Source organism: Diceros bicornis, chromosome 23, assembly GCF_020826845.1.
Source record: "Diceros bicornis minor isolate mBicDic1 chromosome 23, mDicBic1.mat.cur, whole genome shotgun sequence".
NCBI classification, from domain to species: Eukaryota; Metazoa; Chordata; class Mammalia; order Perissodactyla; family Rhinocerotidae; genus Diceros; species Diceros bicornis.
Window position 1 is genome coordinate 11,651,346 of NC_080762.1, and position 27,148 is coordinate 11,678,493.

Genomic DNA, 27,148 nt, shown 5'->3' on the forward strand with positions numbered 1-27,148 from the left:
GCTGAGTTTCACTATAACTGGTTGTGAATTTTGAGCAGCCCACCAACCAAAGATGATTAAAAAAAACCTGTGAACTTGTGAGCGCCTTTGGTATGCTAGACCCTTACAGGCCACAACTGAAGGCTCTTTACTGACCAATGACAAACAGGACTGGTTAAAACCAATCGTTTGTGGGCTTACGGACTCATTCCTTCTACCCAGCATGCAAACTTCAGTCCTTAATTAGCATATTCAATGAACTGTGCATGTTCTCTTGCCTCTCAAGTAATAAAATTAATTCAGTGCTTGTTTTGTTGATCCCTTTAATAGTTAAAAGAAAAAGAGTAAAGTATTTGGGGCTCCCTGTCAGGGGGGATGAAAGCAACCCAATTTGACCTGGTAGAACTAGTTAGGTTTAGCATACAAAATGACAAAGTAGCAGAGAACCCAGTAAGGATTATCCCAACCATCAGTCAAGAGTAACTTGTCCAGGGGCCGGCCCCGTGGCTTAGCGGTTAAGTGCACGTGCTCCGCTGCTGGCGGCCCGGGTTCAGATCCCAGGCGCGCACTGACGTACCGCTTCTCCGGCCATGCTGAGGCCACGTCCCACATACAGCAACTAGAAGGATGTGCAACTATAACATACAACTATCTACTGATGCTTTGGGGAAAAAAAAAGGAGGAGGATTGGCAACAGATGTTAGCTCAGAGCCGGTCTTCCTCAGCAAAAAGAGGAGGATTAGCATGGATGTTAGCTCAGGGCTGATCTTCCTCCCCCCAAAAAATTAATACAATAAATAAATAAATAAAAGGTACTTTCTTTAAAAAAAAAAAAAAAGAGAAACTTGTCCAGACACATGGTCAAGGGATTGATCCCCAGTGGAAGAAACTGAAATGATTCTCTAGTGACTCTGAAGTTCTGGGCAGGAATCGCATGGATTTGAGTTGTCGATGATGTTTTCCCCTTACCTTCCAGTTGAAGATTGTGACAGTAAATCAAAAGGAAGATGTGAAAGAACACAGTAAATAGTGCAAAGGAACAGACCCAAATGATAGGTTTCTCTCAAAGAATATTAGGAATCTCTCAGTGTCCCAGTCACATGCAAATTCTATGCACTTTTACGTGTCCGTGCATCTGCACACGGTCTTCCCTCTGTGTGAAACTCCCCTCTTTCCTCCTCTCTTCATGGTATCTGAAGACAGCCCCAAGTCACCTCTTTTATGATGTCCAGGCTCTTTTACAGTGGTTTCTTCTGCCCTATACTCTCAGCACTTGGCTAAGAGTACTGAGAACCTTGGTTCCAGTATTTCTTCCCTTGTTACTAGTTTATAAGCATCCCGTTATTACACCAGACCGTGCACGCCTACAAATGTTTGCTGAGGGAAAGGACAGACGAGTATCATGTCACGGCCAGAGTCTCAGAGGGAAATGGCTCAAGAGGGATGATACGTTCTTCTAAAACAAATTCTGTCCATCACAAATGAGCCCGTGGATGAGGCAAAGCAGAAAGCATCTCAAGAAACGAATGTGTCCTGACGAACTCATGTTTTCAATGGGCTCGTATAAGGGATGGCAGAAAGGCACAAAATGAAGCTCCAACAAAAGCAAAAAGCGAATGACAGCAGCCTGTAAGAACGGCAGTGGGAGGCTGAAGCTCAGAATGAGCAGAATTTTGTAAATAATGCAAAGGAAAAAGTAACAAGGAAATTTTAGGGATGGTTAGAGGATGGAGGCAAGAAGCAACAGGCTCCCTGCCTACGGCACACTGGGTGAAGTCAACTTACAAGAGAGAGAACGCAGACCTAGTCCAATCCGATTTTGCAGCTCTGTCAGAGAGACTAAACGAAAAACTAGAAAGTTCAGATGAAGCATCCTGGCTAGGAAGAAAATGAAATCCAGAATGAAGTCTCTAGCCCTGTAAGAAGTAACCCCCTGAGTTGTGGAACCACTTCCAGTAAGCTCTGATGAATCACAGAGAAAGACTGGAAACAGACCAAAAAAGTCCAGGTTTTTAAAAGAAAACAAAAAACAAAAAACCCAGATTCTAGAAATGACACATTGAGCCGCTTGATACTAACTCCCAGAAAAATACACTGACAGATATTAGACAAATCATCTGTGATTACTTGATGACGAATTACTGACTGCTGGGAGCCTGCAGGGGACACTAAAACTGAGTGAATACAAACTAACATACTTCTCTTTTTTAATAGTGCTTCTAGATTTTGACAGGCAAGTTATAGGAGGCAGTATGTCAAGATTTGACTAAGGCCCTTGAAAATGTCTGTCGCTACCTTCTTGAAAGTAAGATGGAAAGAGTTGGGCTAGAGCATTTTGTTACATGAACTTAGAGCAAGTTAACTTATAGCAAGTTAAAAGACTTAATTGTTTAATCCACTGATGGTACTCATGTGCCATAATGCATAAAGCTTTCCAATTCAGCAATTTTATTAACTACTTGGATAAGGACTCAGAAGCCATGCTATTCAGGTTGTATATCTGACCCAAGCAAGGAAGGAGAGCCAATATGTTTGATGCTAAAAATAAGGCTTCAAAATTCCTGGAAAATGAGAATAATGGGTGGAAAACAAACAAGAGAAAACTAAAATTCCATTTCACAGGGAAAAACACTTTTTTCCTTCAGTGTGAATATAGCTGTTGCCAACAAACTAATGAAATATGATGCTGTATTAAAAAAAAAAAAAAGGATGACAAATAACATTGCTATAAATGCATTAATCAGACCAGACCAAGATGGTCAAGAATTTAAAAAGTCTGCCTTAGGTGGTGGGATTTAGAAACTTAGGGTATTCAACCTGGACAAGAGAAGGTTCAGGGAGACATGATGTGATCTTCGAACACCTGCGATGATAACATATGAAAGAAGGATTTGAGTTACTCTATGTGGATCCTAAGTAACTAGGAAGAAGTAGAATAAATTGAAAGGAAATAAATTTTAACCAAAAATTAAAAGCAACCTTCTACTAATGAGAGTTTTTCAAGCAAGAAATGAGTAGCCTTGGGACATCCCCATAGCTGGAAAAGCTCAAATCCAGGTTGGAAAAGGCAGATGCAGCCGATTCCAGCCCTGGTGTGGTAGCCCAGAGGACCTCTGTCTTTCAACTAAAAGATTTTATGTTTCTGAAGTTACACCTGGTGTTTGTATTAAGATGATTGGAAGGAGAAAAATAAGATAGCAAGTTAACATGAACTTGACACTTATAAAAGAAAGTGCTGCCTTTCCTTTCTAATCTCTCAATCACTTCTTCCAGGCCCCCCCCAGATAATTAGGGCATTACTTAATTACATTATTACCTGGTCCTTCTATATCCCAGACCTACTCTTAGAGAGGGACTGAAGTTCCTCAAATGATGTGCCTATAAAACTAAGTCATTGTGAAATAGTGCACTAAAAACAGGTCATGGAGACATTCATTAGAATTCTGAATGCAGGAAAAGAAATTTACCAGCTGTTATTAGAGCTACACAGACATAACGACTCCACTGCACACTGTTTACTTGAAAATGCAGGAAGATGTTTGCTAGTGGCTTGCTTTCTGTACACAGAAGAGGATATTACAACAGGCCCAACTAGCTGTTCTCATCAAACATACCACACATCAAGTTTCTATACAGATGTCACTGCCCACAGCATTAAGATGAGCATCCTTCATTTAAAATAGACAGGAACGATTGATGCTCACCTATAACAGAATAATTATATTAAAACACTAATATTTGAAAATCCAGTCACTGGATTTTACACAACAATACTGTATTGTATATTTGAAAGTTGCTAAGAGAGGAGATCTTAAAAGTTCTCGTCACAAGAAAAACAAATTGTAACGATGTGTGGTGATGGATGTTAGCTAGACTCGATGTGATGATCATTTTGCAATATATACATATATCAAATCATTATGCTGAAACTAATATAATGTTATACATCATTTATACCTCAATAAAAAAAATCCAGTCACTTAGAGTTTTAAAAATTCATATCAGTAAGGAAAAAAGTTATACCACCAAAGTACTCTAATTCCAAGCACTGTGCATCTGTTTCTTAAAATAATATGCAAAGCTCTACTCAGTAAACTTAAACATTTAGGAATTCTCCAACTACCTGTGGACATATATTATAAAGAAGACACATTATAATTTTTTTTACTGGTACAAAAAATTTTTGTGGAAAAATTTCTATCGAGTTTTCATTAAAGATATTACAACTAAAAATTTCTATTATGGAACAGATTTATTCTAATTATTTTTACATTGTATTTGGAGAGTACTATGTAGGTAGTAGTTAAGAATCAAGGCCTTGGAGTTGGACATAAATAGGAAGAAATCTTGGCTCCATTACTTGCTGGATGTGTAACGTGGGAAGTTACTAAACCACTCCAAGTTCGTTCTCTTCCCTGTCAAAATGAGAAAATACCACCATCTACCTCATGGGCTGTTCCGAGGATTCAATGAGGTCATATTTGTAAAGCTCCTGGCACAGAGTGAGCAATCAGCAAAAGAGAGCAATATACATAAGCAAAACTTGACAACGTGTTATGGGGCCTGCATGGGCAGGTGCAGGAACCCGGCGCAGCTCACCTCCGGCTTTATTGCCTTGCTAATGTCCTCATGACTTTACATAAAGGTCAGTCTCCAAGCTGACTCCTCGGAGGGAACCCTCTTCTGTCCCCCCGCCCCGTCCCCCAACTGATGGATCATCCCCTTAGCCAGAAAACATGCTCTACGACTTTCTCTTCCTCCTCCATCTTTAAAAATTACCTTTCCTTGACCTCCACATCTCCATCCTGCCATGGCCCTAATTTCTGGCTTCCCTTTCCAGCCGTGTTCCCAGAAGAATTGCCTAGAAGCTTGGTCTCTACTCCCTTACTTCCCATTTACATTAAACTGGCTTCTCCCACCGCTACACTGAAACTGCTTTTTAGTCATCAGTGACCTCCAAGTGGTCAAACTTAATGGATACTTTTCAATTCCTCATCTTAATTTACCTCTCACTGCTTTCAAAATCGGTGAACATTCTCTTCTCCTTGAAATACTCTCTTCTCTTGGTTGCTGTGATTCCACCTCTCCTGGATTTCATCTTAGTAGACCACTGACTGTCGGAGTTACTCAATTCTGCTCCCCATGCCTTCATTCTGGAGCGAGTTTATACTCTCTCCCTGTATGATCTCTCTGATTCCCACGGGTGAGGACAACAACTCTTAAATTTCTATCTCAGCTCAGACCACCCTGTTTTCACTCCAGATTCACATACCCAACTGTGCATTTAGTGGTTCCACTGGATGTCTCAGAGGCATCTCAAACTTAACACGTCCAAACTTAAATTCTTAAGATTCCCTCCCAAAACTGTTATTTTTGTAGTTTTCCCATTTCATTTAAAGGCACCTCCATCCATCTAGTTGTTTAATCCATATTCATAAACTTGGCCCTCCATGACCTGCCCCAGCCTACCGCTCCACCCTTCCCGTGCTATCCTCCCTGACAGCCCTGTTACAGCCACTCTGGCCTTCTTGCAGATCCAGGAACCTGCCAAGCTTTTTCTCATCTTAAAGTCTTTGAGTCTAAGTGTTTCCTCTATAATAGTCCCCTCCTTTCTTTCTCCCCAGTTCTTCTCCCAAACACAGAGATCATCTGGCAATCTCCTGCTCCTACCCAGGATCAGCTTAAACGTTGTTATTCTCCAGAGGTCTTCTTCAACATCACTCCCGTCTAAAGTGGATGCTGCCTTTGCAATTCTTTCATAACATCCTGTTACTTTCCCTCACAGCAAACACTGCAATTTCTAATGACGTATGCATTTATGTGTTTCCTTGCTTAATGTCTTTGTGAAAAGTAATCTCCAGAAGAGCGAGGCCCATATTTGTTGCGTTCACCACTCTACTCTCTGGGCTTAACAGGTGCAGGCACATAAGGTCTGTCTGAGGGATAAGCAATGCATAAGTTTCTCCCCACAATACAATAATATATTGCAAATTCAAGGATAAACATTATGTGACTCTAATAAAGTCTTACATTTGAGTAAGTCAAAGAAATGGAAGACGTTTTAAGTATCCACTTGCATCAGATAATATAAAAACCAAAATGGCCACTTATTCAAAATTAGAGAAAAGTTTTCCTACGCATTAAAAATAAACAGAAAGAAAGTAAAGATTACATATATTAGGTTCATAACTCAACTAATTTTATAATTATAAGTTTTCGATGACCTGTTAAGACAGTGCAAATTGCAAAGATAAAATAATGTTATGCGTGTGCTTATAACTAATTTTTATATTTTAAAAATCCATATACTCATAAAAAAATTATATTACATATTTCCATACATACATGTGTATTTATGACTTATTTTTACATTGAAAATACATCTAATCTTATAAAAGAAAAATATCCTGAAATCTTGATTATATAAGCTCAGAGTTGTGGTTTAAAAAAATTAAATTTCTCTCATTACCTAGTGAAAGTAGCTGATTTAGCAGAGTAAAAGGAAATATCCCCCACTTAAGAAAGATGATGGAGTCATTGAAATGGAGATGGCTCAGTCCCCAATGACCTCACCAGCATCTGCTTCAATTACCTTCTGAAAATGAAATAACCAAATTACCGTTCAGCTTTCTGCCGTGCTAACAAAATTAATGTGAAAGATCAAACTTCATCTGCTTTAAATGATATATTATGCAACTTCTAAAACCAAAACCTCTTCTAGCTCTAAACTGTGAAGAAAACACACCATGGTTGTCATAATCAACAGTCACATATTCTCAAATACACAGAAGAAGTTAATGGAATGATTAATGACTTAGCTCAAATTATCCACGACGGGGATTTGATTTAAATCATTCCACCTATTCAAAAGCGGGATCGATCAATTTTGATTCTATTCTGCTTTGTACAACAGATGTGTTCTTGAAAATATATGTTCAAACTGTATTTTAGATGCCAGAGTGGTTTAGAAATATAATTAGGTTTCATTTTTTTAGTGTAGAAAAGAATATTTAAAGCATGAATAACTGGCCTCTAATTTAACTGTTTCCTAAGTTCACATGGTCATGTTTTGGCCATCCAGTCTGTCAAGTACTCCACAAATACACTAATAAAATACCTTTTTTTTTTTTTTTGTGAGGAAGATTAGCCTTGAGCTAACATCTGTTGCCAATCCTCCTCTTTTTGCTGAGGAAGATCGGCCCTGGGCTAACATCTGTGCCGATCTTCCTCTACTTTATACGTGGGACGCCTGCCACAGCATGGCTTGATAAGTGGTGTGCAGTTCTGCACCTGGGATCCAAACCCACGAACTCCAGGCTGCTGAAGCAGAGCACGTGAACTTAACTACTATAGCACCGGGCTGGCCCCTAATAAATACCATTTTAAAATCTTGATGTAATCCATATTTTTATTCTCTGGTTCTTCTATATTTACTTCATAGTCTCTGTTCACACCTAAACAATTCTTATCTCACAACCAACAAGCTACATTTCTCATTTAGTCCATGATATCCTCACCTCAAAGTCATCTTGGATTGTTCTTCAAGTGAAATCAGTTGCATAGTCCTAATAACAGAACTATTGAGAAAAGACTTCCTCCTTGCTCTGCACCACCTTCTGCCTCAGCAGATGCTAGATCCTGTCCAGCTTTGGGAAGAGATCCAGGAGGTCCCCCAACCCAACCACCTCATCTTCCCTTCTTGTTTCGAGGACACTCAGATTCCTGCTCTGCAGTGCTGACTCACCTGTCTGCTTTATCTGGTGCTGAATCACATTTGCAAACCACAGACCATCTGCGTCTGGCTCCGTCTCTTTAAACCTGGCCTGCAATCCTTTCCACTACCATTTTCATTTATGTTGGAGAAGCAAAAAAGCTAAAACAAGTGGGCAGGCCTGCTGCATGTTCACTGGTAGACTATACCACAAAATGAGTGCAGAAAAAAAATGGAAAGTTAACCATTTTGTTTATGCAAACTTTGTTTGAATGGTAAGTGAAGGAAACTGGAAGTAAAAATGCATGAGCCCATGCTCCATGGCTCAGGCATTGGGTCATCACCTTTACAACAGAAGTGCCCAAGCTAGGTGACCTTCAGCTGCTAGGACCTCCAGCTCTGAATCTAGAGAGGAAATACCGTAATAGGGGAATTCTTGCCACATTCCAAAAATACAGAGGAAGCTCAGGAGACAGCTGATATTTCTTTGGTATGTAGGGACTTTCAAAGTTTCCTTGAAAGAGCAGAGATTCCCTAGCTTGTTCCAAAGTTCCTAAGAATACCTTTGCACCAAAATCAGAAAATATCAGTTTAGTACTTAAACACATTTAATCATTTAGATCAGTGAGTCCCACTTATCCTTGTAAGGATAACTAATAAGTTTCCATAAAATTCAATTCAACATAGTTTAATGAAGAATACGGCATAATGATGAAAAGCATGAGCTCTGAGAACCTTGGGCAAGTCACATAACATCTATAATAAGGCTTAGCGTCTTTATTGTAATTAGGATGATAACAGGACCTACTTCATGGGGTAATAATTAGATTACATAAGTACGCAAATCAGTCTGTTACATAGTAAATGTTCACCAAATGTTAGCCATCATTCATGGTGAATGACTGTTAGGTGCAGGGCAGGAAGCCAGACCTTGTGAGGAATATAAAAATGAAAAAGAACTAACAATAAATAACCACAGAGAAATAAAGCAGAGAAGATAAGAGTGTTACTGGGTGTATCCAAAGACCAACTGTCCTAAGGGCCCCAAGAGAAGGCATAAGGAAGCCTAGCAATGCCCTCTGAGCCCAGTGGCAAAGTTGTGCGTGTGTGTGTGTGTGTGTCTGTGTGTGTGTGTGTGGTGGGGGGTGGGGAGTGGAGGCTGAAGGATTAAATGAAATAGGAAAGGTCTCAAGGAGACAGTGTCTCAATTAAAGATGGGTTTGCCATCACTATATATAAGGAGAGGACAGTCAAGAGCAGTTCTTTGTATAATGAAAGCAAAGTTCTGAGGTGGCAAAGTGCAAGACATGTACAAAAAAGCAAAGTAGGAGATCAAGACAGAGGTAGGAATGAGCCATATTGTGCAGAACCTCGAATTTGAGAGAAGAATCTGGAATGCAGAAGTGTCATATCTGAACTGTGCCTCCAGAAGACTAATCTGGGAAGATGTGTGGGAGGAAACACAATTAGCATCTGACTTAGGAGGGTAGAGGGGGTGAAGATGGTTGGAATTTTCAGACATGAGTTTTGGGGGAAAAGAAAGGAAAATTTCTACTAAAATCACCAATAGCTGGACTACAAGCACGAGCCATGAAGCGTCAGAGCTGTGAGCACAAAACATTCTGGGGTTCAGAACTCAATTTTCTCTTGCTGAAGAACTGTTGTACCAGCAACAATGACAGGTTTCAAATGCATGTGACACGAGTACCTCCAGCTGAAAGGGCCAAGTTTAAAAGTCCAAATTCAGAAGTCAGTTCAGCTGAAGTCTTCCTCACCTGTGGGCAACAACATTAAAAAAGGAGGGGGCAGCTTAAATCTCTCACTTTTCACGGGCTTCAGTCTTTTCTGTGTCTTGGAATCTGGAGTCTTGGGTCTTTCATTCAAGGCTGTGACTACACCACATTTATGGGCAAGTTTCAAGGGATATATGAACTCCCTGAAAATTTACACGGAATTTGTGCCACTGTATCTGTTCTTACTCTTTCTCGCTTATTCCTGTATTCCTCATTTAGGCAGCATGCTTTTATATTAAAATTCATTAGTGCTTATCTTTCATGAGTGCTTATTTTAAGGACTTCAGATATTTTAATTTAGTCAATCGTCTCAACAATCTTATAAAATAGGTACTATTATTATTCTCATTTTGGAGCAAATAAACTGGACTCAAGGCCCCAGGGCTAGCAAGTAGTTCTATAGAGAGGAAACCTGCAGGAGGCCCACATACAAGAGTTGCCAAAGCTTTGTGGCCACCACAGTTCCATGTGGTGGTTTTGTTAGGTTACAGCTTTACTGGGTCTCTCCAGATCTGGGACAGTCCAGATAAGCCTGGGATTTCAGGTTAAATGGAGACATGCTTGTCGTCGATCCTGGAAATTAGTTTTATAGGGACCCATTACACTGCACTGTGGAAAAGTATATTTATATAAAAGGTACTTTATGTACAGCTGTCTTTGAACAATTGGTTCATGTGTGTTAGATCAACAATTTTCAAAGAAATTTGTTTTTCAATGAGGAAAAAATAACCTCACTCCCATATTCTAACCACCAAAGACTCCTCTAAATCAATGAGTCATTTTTTGATCATGGCCCACAATAAAAATAATTTTAAATTGTGATTAAATATATATACTTCTAAATATTTAAAACAAAAACTTCACAAAATATTATTTATTCTGACTACATACAACACACTCTCATATTTTCTATTCAGTCTAGCTTAGTCCACAGTAATCTATTCTGTTCCATTCCATCAAAAAAAGTGCTGGTTCCTATCCACCAAATTGATTTCAGGATGCCCCAGTGGGTTGTAACCTACTGAGTGAAAGGCAGTATTCTACATGGAATCAAATCAAGTAATTCTGTCTGTTCCTTAAAAATGAAGCAGAAAGCATGAGTCTAACTATTAATGTCTAAATGTTTATAAGCCTTTTTTTTTAATCTGTGGAAAAAAGTTAATGATTTCCTGAAAACATTAGCAGATCAAACTTGACCAGGGATGTTTTTCCCATTAATGAATGACAAGCAATATGTAAATATTCCCTTAAGAGCTGCCTGATCTGAACTCAATCAAGAAAATAGGAAACATAAGCCTTAAACAATATTACAGCTCATTTAAGAGTTTAATTAGTAATGAATAAGATTTTCAAATAAGGCACAAGCAACTTTTTCATAGGAAATGATTTTAAAAGTCTTCATCTTTTTTAAGATTAATAAAGTTGCTGAATACTGAAAAATTTGTAATGATAAAAATTAAGACTCACAAGTCATTAATATCCTACATTCAAGAAGCTGTTTTAAATATTTTCAGTCTGTCAGTTGGTCAAAAAGTACCTAACATTTGTTAAATGCCAACCACTATTTACCAAGGCACATGGAAAGAGCACTGACCTATTGCACAGTCCCCACCCTCCAGAGAGCCCACATAGGGGGAGATTGACTGTCAACACATCAACAAACAAATAAGAGCTATGAAGGTCACATACGCGAGTATCCTTGGGCAGTGCTGTGGATCACCACTTTAACAACCACAGTCCTCTAGGATGGTTCTTAGAAACTGAAATCAAATATAGTTTCCAGTAAAGTCAACTAAAACATTCTACTTCCAAACCCATAAGCAATTTTTCCTACTTATCACATTATGATGCTAACAGCATGCTCTAATCCCCTTCTCAGACACGTAAAAATTAATACTTAATGCAATTTAAACTGAGACAACATGGAATGAAGAAAAATAATCAGATATAGACAAAGCAGTCTGGGACTCAGGGCTCAGACCCTCCATTTAAAGGCTAAGTGATCTGAGTCAAGTCATTTACCCTCCTGAACTATGGAGTCATATCTGCACTTCTATCTCTCAGGATCATGGTGAGGACAAAGTGAGAGCACGCATGTGAGAGCACTCTGGAAAGTACTAACAAACGCTACTATTAACTTTTATTAGAATCAGTAGGCAGATTGGGCCAGCCCCGTGGCTTAGCAGTTAAGTGCTGGCACTCCGCTGCTGGCGGCCCGGGTTCGGATCCCAGGCGCGCACCGACACACCGTTTCTCTGGCCATGCTGAGGCCGCGTCCCGCATACAGCAACTAGAAGGATGTGCAGCTATGACATACAACTATCTACTGGGGCTTTGGGGGAAAAATAAAGAAAATTATAAAATAAAAAAAAGAATCAGTAGGCAGAGTGGAACTGAGAGAACAAAATATTAACCAAACATTAAGAAGGTATAGAGTTAATCACCAAGCACTTAAAACAGTTCTATTTGCTTTTCGTGTATCAATTCAATTAAAACCTGTAATATGACTGAATATCCGAATCCAACAACTGGTAATAATCAAGTTTCTCCTCAAATTTTGGAATACTAAGGTTCTTCTCTAATAGCTCTTGGCCAGCAGGAAAAAACAATCCTCAGACTGTTAATTAAAGGAAGGGCAAGGGTTCACACCACACCACTCCACCCATGTGGTATACTCATTCTTAGCACAGGCCTACCAGAAAGAGCCAGCTCTTTCCTAGGGTTCAAAGATGGCCTCTGTGGGGCTGGAGCCGGGGAACACTCCCTGTGTCCTCAGCAGTGCTGCAGATCAACCAGCCAGACCTATCCAGGTGACACTTCCCCCTGGATCTTAGACTCTGTACTTGACCAAGAGGGCAAGCTGAGGCTTTCCCTCCAAATGTCTTTCTGCATTCATTTCTATTATAGGCAACCACTCTTTTTAGACAAGATGCAATCCTAGTGAGTAAAGGGGATCAGTGTAATGCAAAACCCTGACTGCACAGGTGGGGTATACAGACTGCATGTTTCATACCGCCTTGGTTGCTTAATACTCTGACATAACGATATTATGGATGGGTAAAGTTGACAACACACACAGTATGGCATGTCTTCAAGTTGTAAACAAGATGTTTTGGAAAAGGTCACTTATAAATTAGATCTTTAGAATCCAGGATGTATTTCTGCAAATTAATTTACAATGGTGTAAATTAGTGGTAAGCTGCTAGGACTGCCCACAGAAATCTATTCAACCCACACTGCGAGTAGCAGCAGTCAGGTAACCTGTGTTCAATAGGCCTCATTCCGCCACTAAGTTGCAACGTGGCCCTGGCAGCCTCACAGAGCGTAAGCTCTGGAGGAGGACATCCTTGGGCTCAGATCCCACCTCACCTACCTGCCATATAATCTCAGTGAAGTTATTCAACCCCTTTGAGTCTAAATTTCCACAGCAGTCAAACCATATCTGGGGATGAAAATTTGTATATATCAGAGGCTTGCTCTGAAGATAATTTGAACCAGTTCTTTCAACCTTTTTCGCATCAAAGCAGGACAGAAGAGGTTAATACTTCTACTGCACCCTGGATAGGATGCTGTCCATGGCTAACGGTGAGCAGCCTGGGTGTCTGGCCACCCCGAGGGCTGAGGGGTCAGTGTCTCTGGCACACCTACCGGAGACATGAGATTATGTAAAGCAACACCAGTGGTGAGGCTCTGATTAGCAGTTAATAGATATGAAGAGCCCTGGCATGGGGCCAACACATGATTGACAATTTCCCCTCATGAGCTTAGGACCCAACAGTTAACTAAAAGGGTGCCTCAGATTTCTCAAAGCCCTTTGGACTACATGATTCCACTTCATTATATCCCAGAACCTAGCTGTATGCATAACAGTGTACCTTTGGGAAACTATGATTCTGCTTTGGATTGTTGTAACTGCTCCCGCCTCCCTGATCTGAACAACAGGAGCAGCTCACAGGATGGGACTGGAGTGTCGAGATGAGGATTCTTTTGGGTTAAGATGAAGGTGCAGGGAGGCACAGACGCTAAGATCAGGAAGGATTCGTTTTTAAAGGAATGACTGAGTCCTCACTGTGCCAGACATTCTGTAAGTGTCACCTCACTCTTCACAGCCATCTTGGTTTGGTTTTGTTTGAACGAGCGAGCTTCACAGTTTACTACGTGTACTTAATAAAAAGGCTATCCAGTGGGTCAAATATCATCTCCAGATCCTCATCCCTGAAGAAGGGGTCAAACCTCAATCAGTGTGGACAGGGGACCGATCTGGTTCAGCTCTAGTCCTCCTTGCTGTGTCCCATTAGGGCTTCTTCTCCCTGGTTCGGGCTGGGATGCTTCCTTTTTTGAAGCCCTCTTGTTAGTGGGTTATTATTAGCCACATTTAACAACTGAAGAAATGCAGGGTGAAGGAGTTTAGGGAACTTGGCCAAGGCTATACACTGGAGTGATTTTCAAACCCTAGGTGTTCTGCTGATGGGTCAGACGTTCAAGGCTGAAGAACTGCCAGGGCAGAGGCCGGCGACAGAAGGAGTGGGGATGGGAGCTAAGATGTATTCTACACTCCGAATTCCTGGTGGGGGAGGGGTTGAGACAGAAAGAAGAACATCATCCCCCTCCCTGCTGTGTGCTACTGGCCTTGAAGGGGCTGGGTAAGAGAAGAGACTAGGGGGCAGTGGCAGTTCTGCTTTCCTGATAACCAGGAAAGAGGGGGAGGGGGCCAGCAAGTCTAGGGAAGAGGGACCTATGTGAACAACACACAGTCTACTGATGAGTCTCTACCCCTCATGTCTACTCACAGGCCCTCTTATCAGAGAAGAGTAAAGCTCCTACAAAACAACACTTTGGGTTAACTAAAAATGTTTTTTTGATATTCTAAATTAACCCTTGATCCTGAAAAATAGGTTTTTAAAGAATTTTCAAACAAACATACAAAGAGCATAAAGGCATTTACACAAAAATCACTAAATGGGTTCAAATTCTACAAAAGCAAAATAACGTCAAAATGGGAGTGGAAGAAGAGAGCCTTGCGTGGCCCGAGTTAAGAAAATACCGGCCTTCTAACTACAGGGGAAGGAGGAGCGTGTAAGGGCCATAATGAATAACGATCACTCCAGAGGATAGTACAGGGAGTAGAATTTGCTTTAATAATTCAGTTTTTCATTTGGTTTCAAGACCTGTCAAGCATCAAGGAATTAATACACGTGTATATAATATACTAATTTTGTACAAACAAATTCTTTGCAAAAACACAGGAAAAGGTCTCCATGAATTATTTGATCTAGAATAAACGACTGGGGGCCGGCCCCGTGGCTTAGTGGTTAAGTGCACGCGCTCTGCTGCTGGCGGCCCGGGTTCGGATCCCGGGCGTGCACCGAGGCACTGCTTCTCCGGCCATGCTGAGGCCGCGTCCCACATACAGAACTAGAAGGATGTGCAGCTATGACATACAACTATCTACTGGGGCTTTGGGGGGAAAAAATAAATAAATAAAATCTTTAGAATAAACGACTGGTACATAACAATTCTGAAGATCCTGAAAACCAGGTGGGCCAGGACCAGGAGATCCTGAAAACTCCTTAGGGCTTATCCAGAATAAATCTATCCGGTAGTGATGCTAATTCACCCTTCCATTTGGAGTTTCACAGGCATGTTTCAAGATAAATTATGAGAAAGGAAGTATTGGGTGATCCTCAAATTGATAATTTTAATCCAAAAGTATTAAAATAGAGTCTTTTAAACTTAACTTTGCTTTGATGTTAAATTCTGGGGGATGGGGAGGGAGGGAGGGAGAGAGGGAGAGAGGGGGAGAGGGGGAGAGGGGGGGAGAGGGGGAGAGGGGGAGGGGAAGGGGAGGGGGAGAGGGGGAGGGGAGGGGAGGGGGGAGGGGGAGGGAGAGAGGGGGAGGGGGAGGGAGAGAGGGGGAGGGGGAGAGGGAGTGAAACATCAACAAAAGAGGTAGATAAAGCATTATTTACCAAACACAATCACGCAATGTTTATGAAACCACATGGTAAAACAGTGCTATTTAACAGAGGCTATTTAACTACTCAGAATGGAAAAGGGATGGGGGGGCAGGGTTTTAAAACCAATTTTTAGGGTTTCAGATACACATTGTGGTAGCAGGCAGAAATCAGGACAACTCTCCCTTTTGATCTCCTTTGCACACTCAAAGAGATTTGTGTTCAGTGGTATGACTGCATCAATTGGGCCTTACCCTTGGCCTGACTTGACACTCTTCTCTGGAGATCTTGCTTGGAATGCCCTTACGCACACTGATCCCCCGAGAAACTGGCCTAACAATGCTGTTAGAAACTGGCTTTCAAGTAGGTCCTATTGGTAATTCCACTTTATGGAATGCCACAGTTCAGTCAGAAGGCATTTGAAAAGATTTATAACTTTGGTTGCCTCTTTTCTGATAATGAAGGGTTTTTTGGTTCGCTTTTTGCTTTTAATAGCTTGACCATTTTGGCTGCCATTTCATTAGAATAGCTAAACTATGGGTTTGTCTGTTTTCTCTCTCTCTCTCTCTTTCTCTATCTCTATCCCCACCAATGTCTCTCTCTCATTTCCTAGTAACTAATTATGTTTCCTCACTGTTTTAACAGCACCACTGATTTTTGTCCTTGTCTTACTATCCTTATGCTCCTGAGGTCACACTTCATTTTCAGATATGTTTTTCTTTTCATTGTTAGAATACTTTTCACAAGAGGTCAAAGCAAGCATGACAACAAATTTTACATTTCTGAGTTGAAAAAGCTACGTTGTTCTTCCAGGAGAGTTTCATCTTGCATTCTCAGTTTAAGGGCTCCCATCACTCTACGTCTTAGGAACAAGAAGTGGTTAACTTTGAGCAGGTTGTTCGTGAACCAACAGTCACCCTTACCATTGGAAACAGTTTGGGGTCAGACTGAGAAGGCACTATTATAGCTTTTGAAATCACTCTATAGGGGGGCATCCATAGGCTAAAAAAAAAAAAAAAAAGCACCCTGACTAAACTCACCTCTTATATAAAAGTTAATTCAAGATGAATCACCGACTTAAATGTAAAACATAATACTATAAAAATTTTAGAAAAAAAAAAAACTAAAGAAAATCTTCAGGACCTAGGGCTAGGCAAAGAGTTGTTAGACTTGACACCAGAAGTACAATCCATAAAAGGAAAAACTAATAAATTGAATAGCATCAAAATTAAAAACTTGCGCTCTGCAAAAGACACTATTAAGAGGATGAAAAGAAAAGCTACAGACTGGGACAGAATATTTACAAACTACATATCAAAGGACTAGTATCTAGAATGTATAAAGAACTTTCAAACCTCAACAGTAAAAACAAACAATCCAATTAGAACACAGGAAAAAGATACTGCACTGAGGAAGACAGACAGCTAATGCGCACACAAAAAGATGTTCAACTTCTTTAGTCATTAAAAAAATGCAAATTAAACCACAATGAGATATCACTGGGTACCTAACAGAATGGCTGAAAATAAAGAGCAACAATACCAAATGCTGCCGAGGATGTGGAGAAACTGGGTCATTTATACATTGCAGATGGGAAGGAATGTAAAACGGTACAGCCACTCTGGAAATGAGCACCAGAGTTTCTCACAAAATTAACCATGCACTCATCATTTGACTCAGCAATTCCACTCTTGGGCATTTATCCCAGAGACATTGAGACTTACATTCACACAAAAACTTGTATACAAATGATACTAACAGCTTTATTTGTTAACAGTCTCAAACTGGAAACAACTCAAATGTCCTTCAATAGGTGAATGGTTAACGAACTGTGATACATTTATACCATGGAAAACTACTCAGCAGTGAAAAGGAATAAACTATTGATACATGCAACATCTTGGGCAGATCTCAAGTGCTATGGTGTGAATGTTTGTGTTGCGCCAAAACTCATATGTTGAACCCTAATGCCCAATATGATGGTGTTAGGAGGTGAGGCCTTTGGGAGGTGCTTAGGTCATGAGGGTGGAGCCTCATGAATGGGATTAGTGCCCTTATACAAGAGGCCTAAGAAAGCTCCTTGCCCCTTTTGCCATGTGAGGTTACAGCAAGAAGACGGCCTTATCTGAACCAGGGAGCAGCTCTCACCAGACACAGAATCTGACCATGCCGGTACTCTGATCTCAGACTTCCAGCCTCCAGACTGTGAGAAATAAATTTCTGTTGTTTATAAGCCACTCAGTCTGCGGCATTTTGTTACAGCAGTCCAAATGGACTAAAACACCAAAGGAATTGCACTAAGCGAAAAAATCTAATCTCAAAAGGTTACACGCTCTGTGATTCCATTTATATGACATTTTTGAAATGCCGAATTACTCAGATTGAGAACAGATTAGTGGTTGTCAGGAGTGGCAGGTAGAGGGAAGAAGGTGAATATGGTTACAAAAGGGTAGCACATGGGATCTTTGCGATGGAATTGTTCTGTATCTTGATTGTGATGGTGGCCACACAAACCTAAACATGTGATAAAACTGCACAGAACTAAATACCCACAAATACACACAGAAACACAAATGAGTGCTTGTAAACCTGATGAAATCTGAATCAGGTCAGTGGAGTGTTATCTATGTCAATTTCCTAGTTGTGATATGGTAGGATAGTTATGTAAGGGGTTACCATTGTGGGAAACTGGATAAAGGGTATAGGATATCTCTCTGGATTATTTCTTAGAACTACATGTAAATCTACAGTTAACTCAAAATAAAACGTTTTTAAAAATCACTGGATGGTTCTTATTTATTCTAAGTGTCCTATCTTTCTAATGTTTCACCCAGTAGCCTGACTTCTTCCTGCCCCAAACAATCCTGTTACTCTCTGTAGTCCTAATAGTGAAAAACATTTCACTAAAATTAGTAGTTTAACTCTTGCTGTCCAAAAACTCTTATTCATAGTTTACTATTACTAACATCAACAGGCCCTTTGGCGACAACCCTATATTTGAATACTGACTCTTCCGCTGCATGAAATGGGCAAAATACTTACTTTCTGAGTCTTAGTTTCCTCAGTGGTAAAACAGTGGAAAAACTTATGTCATAGGTTTATTGTGAAGACAAATAAAATAATAAGTAAAGTAGTTGGCCCATAGTTCCTTAAATGTTCGTTTCCTTCCTTTTTTCATTAACAACCTAAAACCTAACTTAATTTCTTGACAAAAACATCAAAAAATCTTTGGTTCTGAGTTTCCAAGGCTTGCATTTGGAAAGCAGGAAATGCATCCTTAACGATCATAGATTGAGGGGGCTGGGGATGTGGTGAGGATGAATTCAGTTCTTAAGAAGTATTTCAATTTAGAAAACCATAATGATCATTTTAAGCCTAGGTTCTCACTCTGAGTTTGAAAACATTCCAGCATCCAAATGATTTATAAATGTTTTAGCATATTGTTCATTTTATTATGACTAGTGAGTGGCTGCCATATAGATGTTTAAATCTGTAAATAGTAACCAACCATATACTAGATCACTTCTATTCAGATATCAACAAATGTATACATGTTGGATGAGTTCAAGCTTTAAAAATGACACGAACTCCAATGACAGAATTTCACCCATTCTATCTACCTACAAAAATACTTTTCAGTAAGACTCCTCATAAGGTAATAAGCTTTAAATACGTCTAGATTTTTAGTTATAGCTCAACCAGTTAAGCTACACAGCAGCAGGAACGAAGCACTTAGGATTTAAAATTCAATGTAGGTTGCTAATGTGGGATTCCGAGCAATCTGCAGTTCAGTGCACACGGACAGCTAGACTCCCTGAGCAGCACTGGCCTGAAAGAACTATCAGACATACAAAGAGAAAAACCAAATGTTATTCCTCTAATAGAAATGACAAAAAGGATGAAACAAAGTATATTTAATTTCAACTGGCTACCTGCTCTGATTACGAACAGTCACAAAACACAAAATGCCAAGTAATGCCTGGGGACAAAGTCCCCTCAAACAGTACTTTTTAAAAGTACTGATATAATTTTGCAAAGTGGATGCTTACCGAGCAAAATAACTTTGTTTCCGTTCCTTCTTCTCTTCCTTGGTATCCATAATATGCAATCAAAAGTGCCAAGTAATTGGGAAACTCCTTCTTTTTAATCAATAAATCATAACCCTGTAAAAAAAAAATAACAAAGCGACTGTAAACTAAGAAGTTTATCATGGCCAATATGAAGAAGAAAGCAGAGTGGAGCTCCATGGCCCACAGCAAATGGAAGACAAACGTTAACCAATAAACAGTCACATGAGTTGTACATGAAATACAAATGCCCATGGTTGAGGGGGGAACTACAAATAGAATGGAGGTATTAAACTATAAAATAAAAAGCAGGTGGAAAAATAACCTGAAGTATTTTCCTCACTGAACAACTATTTCAAAATGTGCTAAAATGAAAACCAATGACCTGGAAAGATTTTAGGCTAGCTACGCAGAAGCTAATTTTTTTTTTTTAATTTTTGAACTCATAACCACTCTTTTCAAGTAAACAAATAACGAATGTCATAATTATGAAAAATCGATCAGTTAGGTGTTTTACAAGAATGTTCTTTCTATAAAAATAAAAATAACATCAGTGTTCTATTTTATTTTCAGAAACATGCCAGCAAGTACATCCCACTTGAGCAAATGTGGAAATGAAAGTACAAAGGCTCAGGAAGCTGTTCTTCAGACGGCTTCATATGTTTGCCTCTGCCCCTCCCTCTCTCCCACCCCAGCTACCCTCACCTATGTTTCCTAGGAGCGGTTTCAACCTGTAACAAAAGGTTGTCTCCAGATCAATCTTCCTTAAATACCACTTTCATCATGCCATTCCCCGGCTCAGAAATTTCCAATGTCTACTTACTGTCTGATTCACTAATCTAAATTTTCTGTAGAGCATCAACACTTCCTAAAATCTGTCCTTCCACCCTGCAGGGGTATTGAAGTAAAAGCAAAGAAAGTTCATCAATCAAAGTTATTTACTAATTCATTTCAATTCAATAAACTATTTAATTCACAATACATATTACATGAAAGGTACTATGATAAGTATCAGATACTAAAGATAAATAAGACATCATATATGCCCCACTGGAATTTACTGTCTTGTAAGGGAGACACTTAGGATTTCAGGTCAATGGGATGCGAATTGCTATGGAGAAGGCACAAGTGCCATTAGAGCCTAGAGGCAGAACACTTAACCTGACGCAGCCCATTCCATGCATGCCCCACACAGACCAAGATTTGAAGGATAAGTACAGGTTTCCCAGTTAAAGGGTACAGAGAAGCACCTTGAACAAAAGCAAGAAGACACAGTATTTCCCTGCTGCTCCAGGGTAAAATGTGAAGAAGGGCAACAGTGGGAGCTGAGGATGAAGACATGGGCAGGATTAGGGTCACGGAGGACCTTTTACGCCATGCTAACGAGCTTGCACTTAATCCTATATATGTGTTAGGTGCTGCCCACCCCCTATATTGCACCCACATCAGACATCACTAAGCGATCATGCTGAACCCAACAGGAGCACTCATAGCAGCCATTACCAAATTGATCAGAGCTGATTCAGGAGATAAAACCAATTTTCTCATCCCTGACATATGAAAGGAAGCCACCAAAGGGTTTTACATGAGGGAGTGTGATATACAGATTGTACAGGATGGACTTGAGAGGCTTAAGAGCAGGGTGAAGTAGATCCACTAGAAAGAAATTACAGTAAAACTAGTTGAGAGAGGAGGACCCACTTAGGCAGCAGTATTTGACATAGACAGAGGGGGGATGCATTCAAGAAATATTTAGAAGGCAGATGAGTTGAGACTTGGCAACTCATTCAATGTAGACAACAAGGGAAAAGAAGGAATGAAGAATGCCCTCCAAGTTTTTGTTTCAGGGAAAGTAGACTGTGATAGCAGATATGATACAATCCACATGAAGGGGGCAGATTGTGTGGGAGACAAGGGAGCAGAAACAGATGAGAGATCGGTTTTGGACACGTTGCCTTTATGGTACCCGTGTGATAGTCAGCTGGAGACATTCACCAGATGTTTGATTATGTCTAAAGCAGAGGAGTGCAGTGAGGGCTAGAGAAAAAGATTTATAAATTATCAGCATACGGTTGCAGTTAAGAAAAGAAAAAAAAAACGATACAATGATGAGATCACACTGGAAGCATGACAACTACGCAGAGGGCTCTGTATGGAAACAATGGGACACAGTCTCAATCTTACTGGTTTATCTCTATGTCCCTGACATGGGCTCCACCCTCAAGCAGTTTACCATCCAGTAGGGAAAATAAGATGTGTGCAAATAACTCAAATGTCAGGTAGTAACTTGGAGCTGTCCAATGAGTAATACTAAGAATCCAGAACACACAAACTTCCATTTTGATTGAGGTGATAAAGTAAACCTTTCAGGGAAATGAGGATTTCAATAGGTAAAGAAGAGAGAGAGGGCATTAGAGAAAGTGGGAACACTTAAGCATAGGTATGGACATGAAATGGGCAAGACACATTCAGGCAAGAAGGGCAGAGTGGCTACCAGGTAATGAAGGAACCAACCATGATGGCTGCCTACTGTTAAGTCATTTATTTCAACATATTATCCACAGGCACTTGTATCTCTTTTAATCCTTACAACCACATTATGAGTTAGGTATCCTTATTTCCATTAAACTGAAGCTGAGAGATGCTAACTTCCCTAGTTCAACAGCACCAGCTGTCATGGAGCAGGGATTTAAATCCAGTGTGGGGCACGCTTCAATGCCTCTCAACAACCTTTGGAGCCAGGAAGCACTTGGAGATGAGCTAGAAAAAGCGTCTGGAATCAACAGCATCCAATGCCTCAGCATAGACTCTGCAGGTTAAGACAAATGTACCAGCCACTGGGGGAGGGGTCATTGAGGACCTCCAACAGGTCGTGTCAGCGGAGCAGCGGGAGTGGAAGCCATGCCTCAGTGAGTGAGGGCAGTACTCATTCAAGCATTTGGGTGATGAAAGAAAGGAAAAAAAAAAGAAAACTCAGTAGCTGAGTATGCAATTCGCATAAGCCCAGTCTCACACTGTAGCCTGAACCCACAGGCTCCTCCCCAACTCTGTACCTTAATCCTTTCTCTTTCCCCAAGTTTGAGTAACTTTGCTACACTCCTCCTTCTGATCAGATCTAGCACTGGCCCAATTTTGCTCTAAAGTCTTCCCTGACCACTCGTGTGCCCCATCTCTCTCTTTGTTAGGAGCTTATTTCACGTCACTTACCATTTACGGTGAGGTGCTTAACCATACACAGTGTGACAATGCCTCTTCACTCAGCCTCCACAGCCCCAAACACACCAAAAGTTCGAAGTCCAAAACCACTGTGTTTCACACTTCCCTAAATACCTAGCACAGAACTAGGCAGAAAATCCACATAAAAGCGAAGCCAGGAAGTAATGCAGCCTTGTGGGTAAGGTCAATCATATGGCAGACTGATATAAATCCAAGGATTCTTCCCAAATTAAGAATTACTTGGGGACAGGGGACGTAGACCCAAGCCAGCCAGACTCAGACTCCAGAAGGGATTAGAATCGCAGCTCTCTGCCCTGCCCTGGGCCAGGTGGTATATCTTAAAGTTTCTCTCCTGCATGCCACCATATGTGATGATCTCTGTTTATTAGCTTTCCACTCGTGACTAAAAATGAAGTCATAACAATCTAATTGGAAAATTTTTATATTGCAAGCTGAGCCAGAAGCTAATATTTAGTTCTAGTGGAAAAATATTGACAAAAATAAGCACGAGAGAAAAAGATTAAATGATCCAAGCACTGACATCTGGTGCTGCTGTGTCTGCTTAGAACTGGCAAAGCTTTTTTTTTCCATAGTCTATTCGATAAATAAAAAATATACTGAACTGTGGTTTCTTTTAAATTTCTGGGAATTTTTATACTCCTTAAACAAGACAAATGCAGTCCTTGCAGGTCTAGACACACCAACAGATTAACCAGAAAGAGATTAGCAAAGGATGCTATAAAAATGATTTGCACAGAGCACCACACAGCAGCATCATGCTTCAGTGAAGAACCAGAGTTCCTTAAATCACTCTCTAATGGGAACTACATTTTCCATTATAAGTGGTTATAATGGGCTCCTTAAAAGCCCTTCTTTCATTTAATGTTGACTTTTCTTTCCATCAATAAACTCTAGACTCATCCAAACACTAAACTATAAGAGTCTCCTGCATTTATGGCATATTACAGACCAAAATGAGGGAGCACAAGTTGAATATTCTCAATATTTCTTTTTGCGATCTTAAATCAGGACAGTCAATTTAAAACCTAAATTCAGTTCTTTATTCAAATAAAAAAAACACATACAAAATTCTTACCTCATAAGAGCTGTGTTGAAGACAAAGTATTTTCTGTATTACCAGCAAAGTGCTCCCTGTTTGAGACCACGGCACCACGTGGAAAGAATTTAAGCATAAAGCTATTGGAGACTCCCTAACTACACGAAATCAGTAAGGACCCGCACAGCCCAGGGTGGCTTTTTGGCGTCACATCTAACACACTGCAGCTCCTTGGACATTCAGTATATCCAGTCTGGACTAGAAAAACACAAGCGTACCCACGATGTCTATCCACTGTTTTCCCAATAACATGTTTCCTATTATACAAATGAAATAATAACAAGAATGTGTTTGACTCTTGGTCACACTAAGTTTGGCCACTTAAGGAACACACCAAAATGCACCTTTCTATGCAGACACTTCCCCCTACAAAATACTTACATTTATACAGAAATACAACAGGTGTTCAGTCTTTCTCAAAGCCACAATGTCATCTCAACAAAGGAAGAATATTTAAATTTCCGTGTTACCCAAGGTCGGAAATTTGAATACTCTCTTTAAAAAGAAACCTCGGAAGAAAGACATAGAAACAAATACAAAAGTATGCCACAAACATGGATGTTCCAGGAGATAAAGCCCTCAAATAAAGACACGTGTGTCACAGAAAACAGAACTTAACAGCAACAAACAGCTAAAAAGTTATGCCTGAATCAAGGTAATGATGAAGGACAGGTCTGCACTTGGGAAAACGGAACAATGCCAATGGATGGCAAAATGAATGGAGAACTCTTCAACTCTTATTCCGTTATTCTTTGCCTAGGGAACTGAAATTAGACCTGAAAAGAATTACACAAATGTGAGTTTCAGTATTCTCTTACATAAGATGAATAAGGAGATTTCATCAAAGCTCCTAGATACTCTAAATGAAAACTCATCTCGGGCTGGAGAGATCATTTTATAAGTTCTCTTTAAGAAGAAAATGTGCAAATGAGATTTCTAAAAACTGATTGGCAGAGTCAGGAACTGTTGAAGATGTAGACAGTGCCAGAAGCCTGCAAATAGGCAAATACGTTTTAATTTTCAACAAAAGTTAGAAAAGAGATTGTGCAAATTACACACTGGGGAACATCACAACGATCCCCAGCAAAACTTTAGAAATGATCACTAAAGGCAGGTTAGCAAGGACTTGGAAGAGGAGGCAGTGAACTCTGAGATCCAGAATGTTGACAGAAAATCAACCATTCAGCAGAACGACAACTAACAAGCAGATCCCTTTTTGAAGCATTGCCGTGGACCCGGTACTCTGCTGGAGATCCAAAGATGAAGACAGCCTTCAGGAGCCAGGAAGCTCGGATGGAACAGGCAACCGAAACCCATCAGCTGGTAAGACAAGTGGTGAGTGCTCTGATGATGGTGGGTACAAGGAACCACGGAGCACAAGGGAGAAGCACCTAACTCTGCCAAGAAAGGAAGGAGTGTCAGGGAAACTTCACAGGTGACGCCAGAGCTGGGCTTTGCAGGAAGAGCAGGGGTTTCCCAGACAGTGAATGCAGAAGAGGTTGGGCTTTTTAGGCAGAATGAGGATGTGCAAGCCATCGGGAGGGGTGTGTGATACTCAGGGACTCCTGAGTGGGCTGGTGTGGCTGGAGTGTGGGGGGGGGGGAGGGCAGGAAGTTCAGGGAATGATGGCTTAGCAAAATTTCCCTCTTGGACATCGTTACTTTTCTAGTGCATCAAGGAAATGAGGTAAACACTGTGTAACTGTACTTAAAAGGCATGTGATAAGTTTCTCTTGGTCTACTTATGGATAAGATGGAGAAATGTGGGCTAGACATGGGTGGACGCTTCTATGATTAGATGAATAAAGGAAAGCACCGAACCTCTGTACCAAGAGATATGTGCTGAGCGACCGTCCTCAAATGGGAGTTGGGAGCTGACCTCCATCCACAACCTGGAGGGAGGATGTTAAGAGCTTAACGCAGTATTTGTTCTTAGGCCCTGTCCTCATCAGTAAATTTATCACTGACTTGAATGCAAATATGGGCCTCCTTATTAGACTTTTGGAGGGACAAATAACATCCTGGATAACAGCATTTGGATTCAGACAGATCTCAGCTGTCTGAAGAAAGGTGGTATTTACCCCACATGAATCTCGGGTTCTACATATGGGCGAGGGGCTAGGGAATGAGAGAGGTAGAGCTTAGCATTAGTACAAGTGAGTAAGATTTGCAGTTTCAGGTGACAGTAAGATCCACATACCCAGGGGTGTGATTCCACTGCCCCGCCCCCAGAATAAAAGAGATTAAGATGTTCTATCTCACTCTTTTTGAGGATTAGAATATAACAAGATGACTGCATTTAGCTCTGGGTCTCACACTATAGGTGAAATACAAGGAAATTGGAGCAACCAGGATGGTTAAGTGACATAAAACTAAATTTTAAGAATATTAGTCAAAGGAACTGGTCAAGTTTAGTCTGGAAAAAAGTTGGGATGAAATGATAGCTATTTTCAAATGTCTCAAGGATCTTATCTGGTACAGAACTTGGGCTTGTACCAACAGACCTTCCAGGGGTATACCGAGGACCAGGCATTAGATACGGAGGGAGAGGGGTCTTGGCTCAACATAAGGAAGAACTGTCTTATAGAGAGATGCAGAGAGCTGCCTCCAGATGGAGTGGCTTCCCAATCTCCAAAACTGATTGAGCACAAACTGAACAACCTTTATGGGATTGCTGTAGACCATCAGTTCTCAACCTTATCAAAATCAACACCCCTCATCTAAATAAATATATAAATATTTTATAATATGCCCTTTATAGTGTTGAAATGAAGTTCATAGACAACATAACCTACTTACACAGTTAATTTTATGAAATCAATATAATGCTCAAAAGGAAAGTAACTGATAGCAGATATTTCAATATGCAGATTCTCAGATTTTAAAAATCAATATAATGCCAAAAGAAAAGTAACTTTTAACATCGCATGAATTCACTAGAAGACAAAGGAATACCCAAATGCTTACACCAACTTCTATAGGACAAGTTGAGCTATAGGAGAAATGAGATCAGAAAGTATTTCACTACATACGAGAAGTACAGGAAAACGAAAGGGCAGAGGGGAGAGGGTGGGTATGGGGGTGGGGAGTGTATGGAACATTAGAACAAAAACTAGTGCCACAAGTAATAACCAAACAGCTATTTCTACACATGGTAATTTAGGACTAATCTCTTTCTTTCCTTTAAAATATCTCAATAAATATTCATATATATTCTTACAGAAGATATGCAAGTCCCAAGTATAAGGGACAATTCTTCATTGTCTAGGACCATCCCACTCATTGCAGAGCATGTGGCACCTCTGCTTCCCC

At 40.4% G+C, this 27,148-nt stretch overlaps 1 protein-coding gene across 3 annotated transcripts in view; it reads right to left on the reverse strand.

The window, feature by feature from the left end:
- NCOA7 (nuclear receptor coactivator 7) overlaps positions 1–27,148 on the reverse strand; it is a 149,857-nt gene that overhangs the window by 108,473 nt on the left and 14,236 nt on the right. For all 3 annotated transcript variants that reach the window (XM_058566351.1, XM_058566352.1, XM_058566350.1), the window contains exon 2: positions 19,487–19,600. In XM_058566351.1, coding sequence (XP_058422334.1) covers positions 19,487–19,536 — 50 coding nt within the window. In that variant the 5' untranslated portion in view covers positions 19,537–19,600. The remainder of the gene's footprint in view (positions 1–19,486; positions 19,601–27,148) is intronic.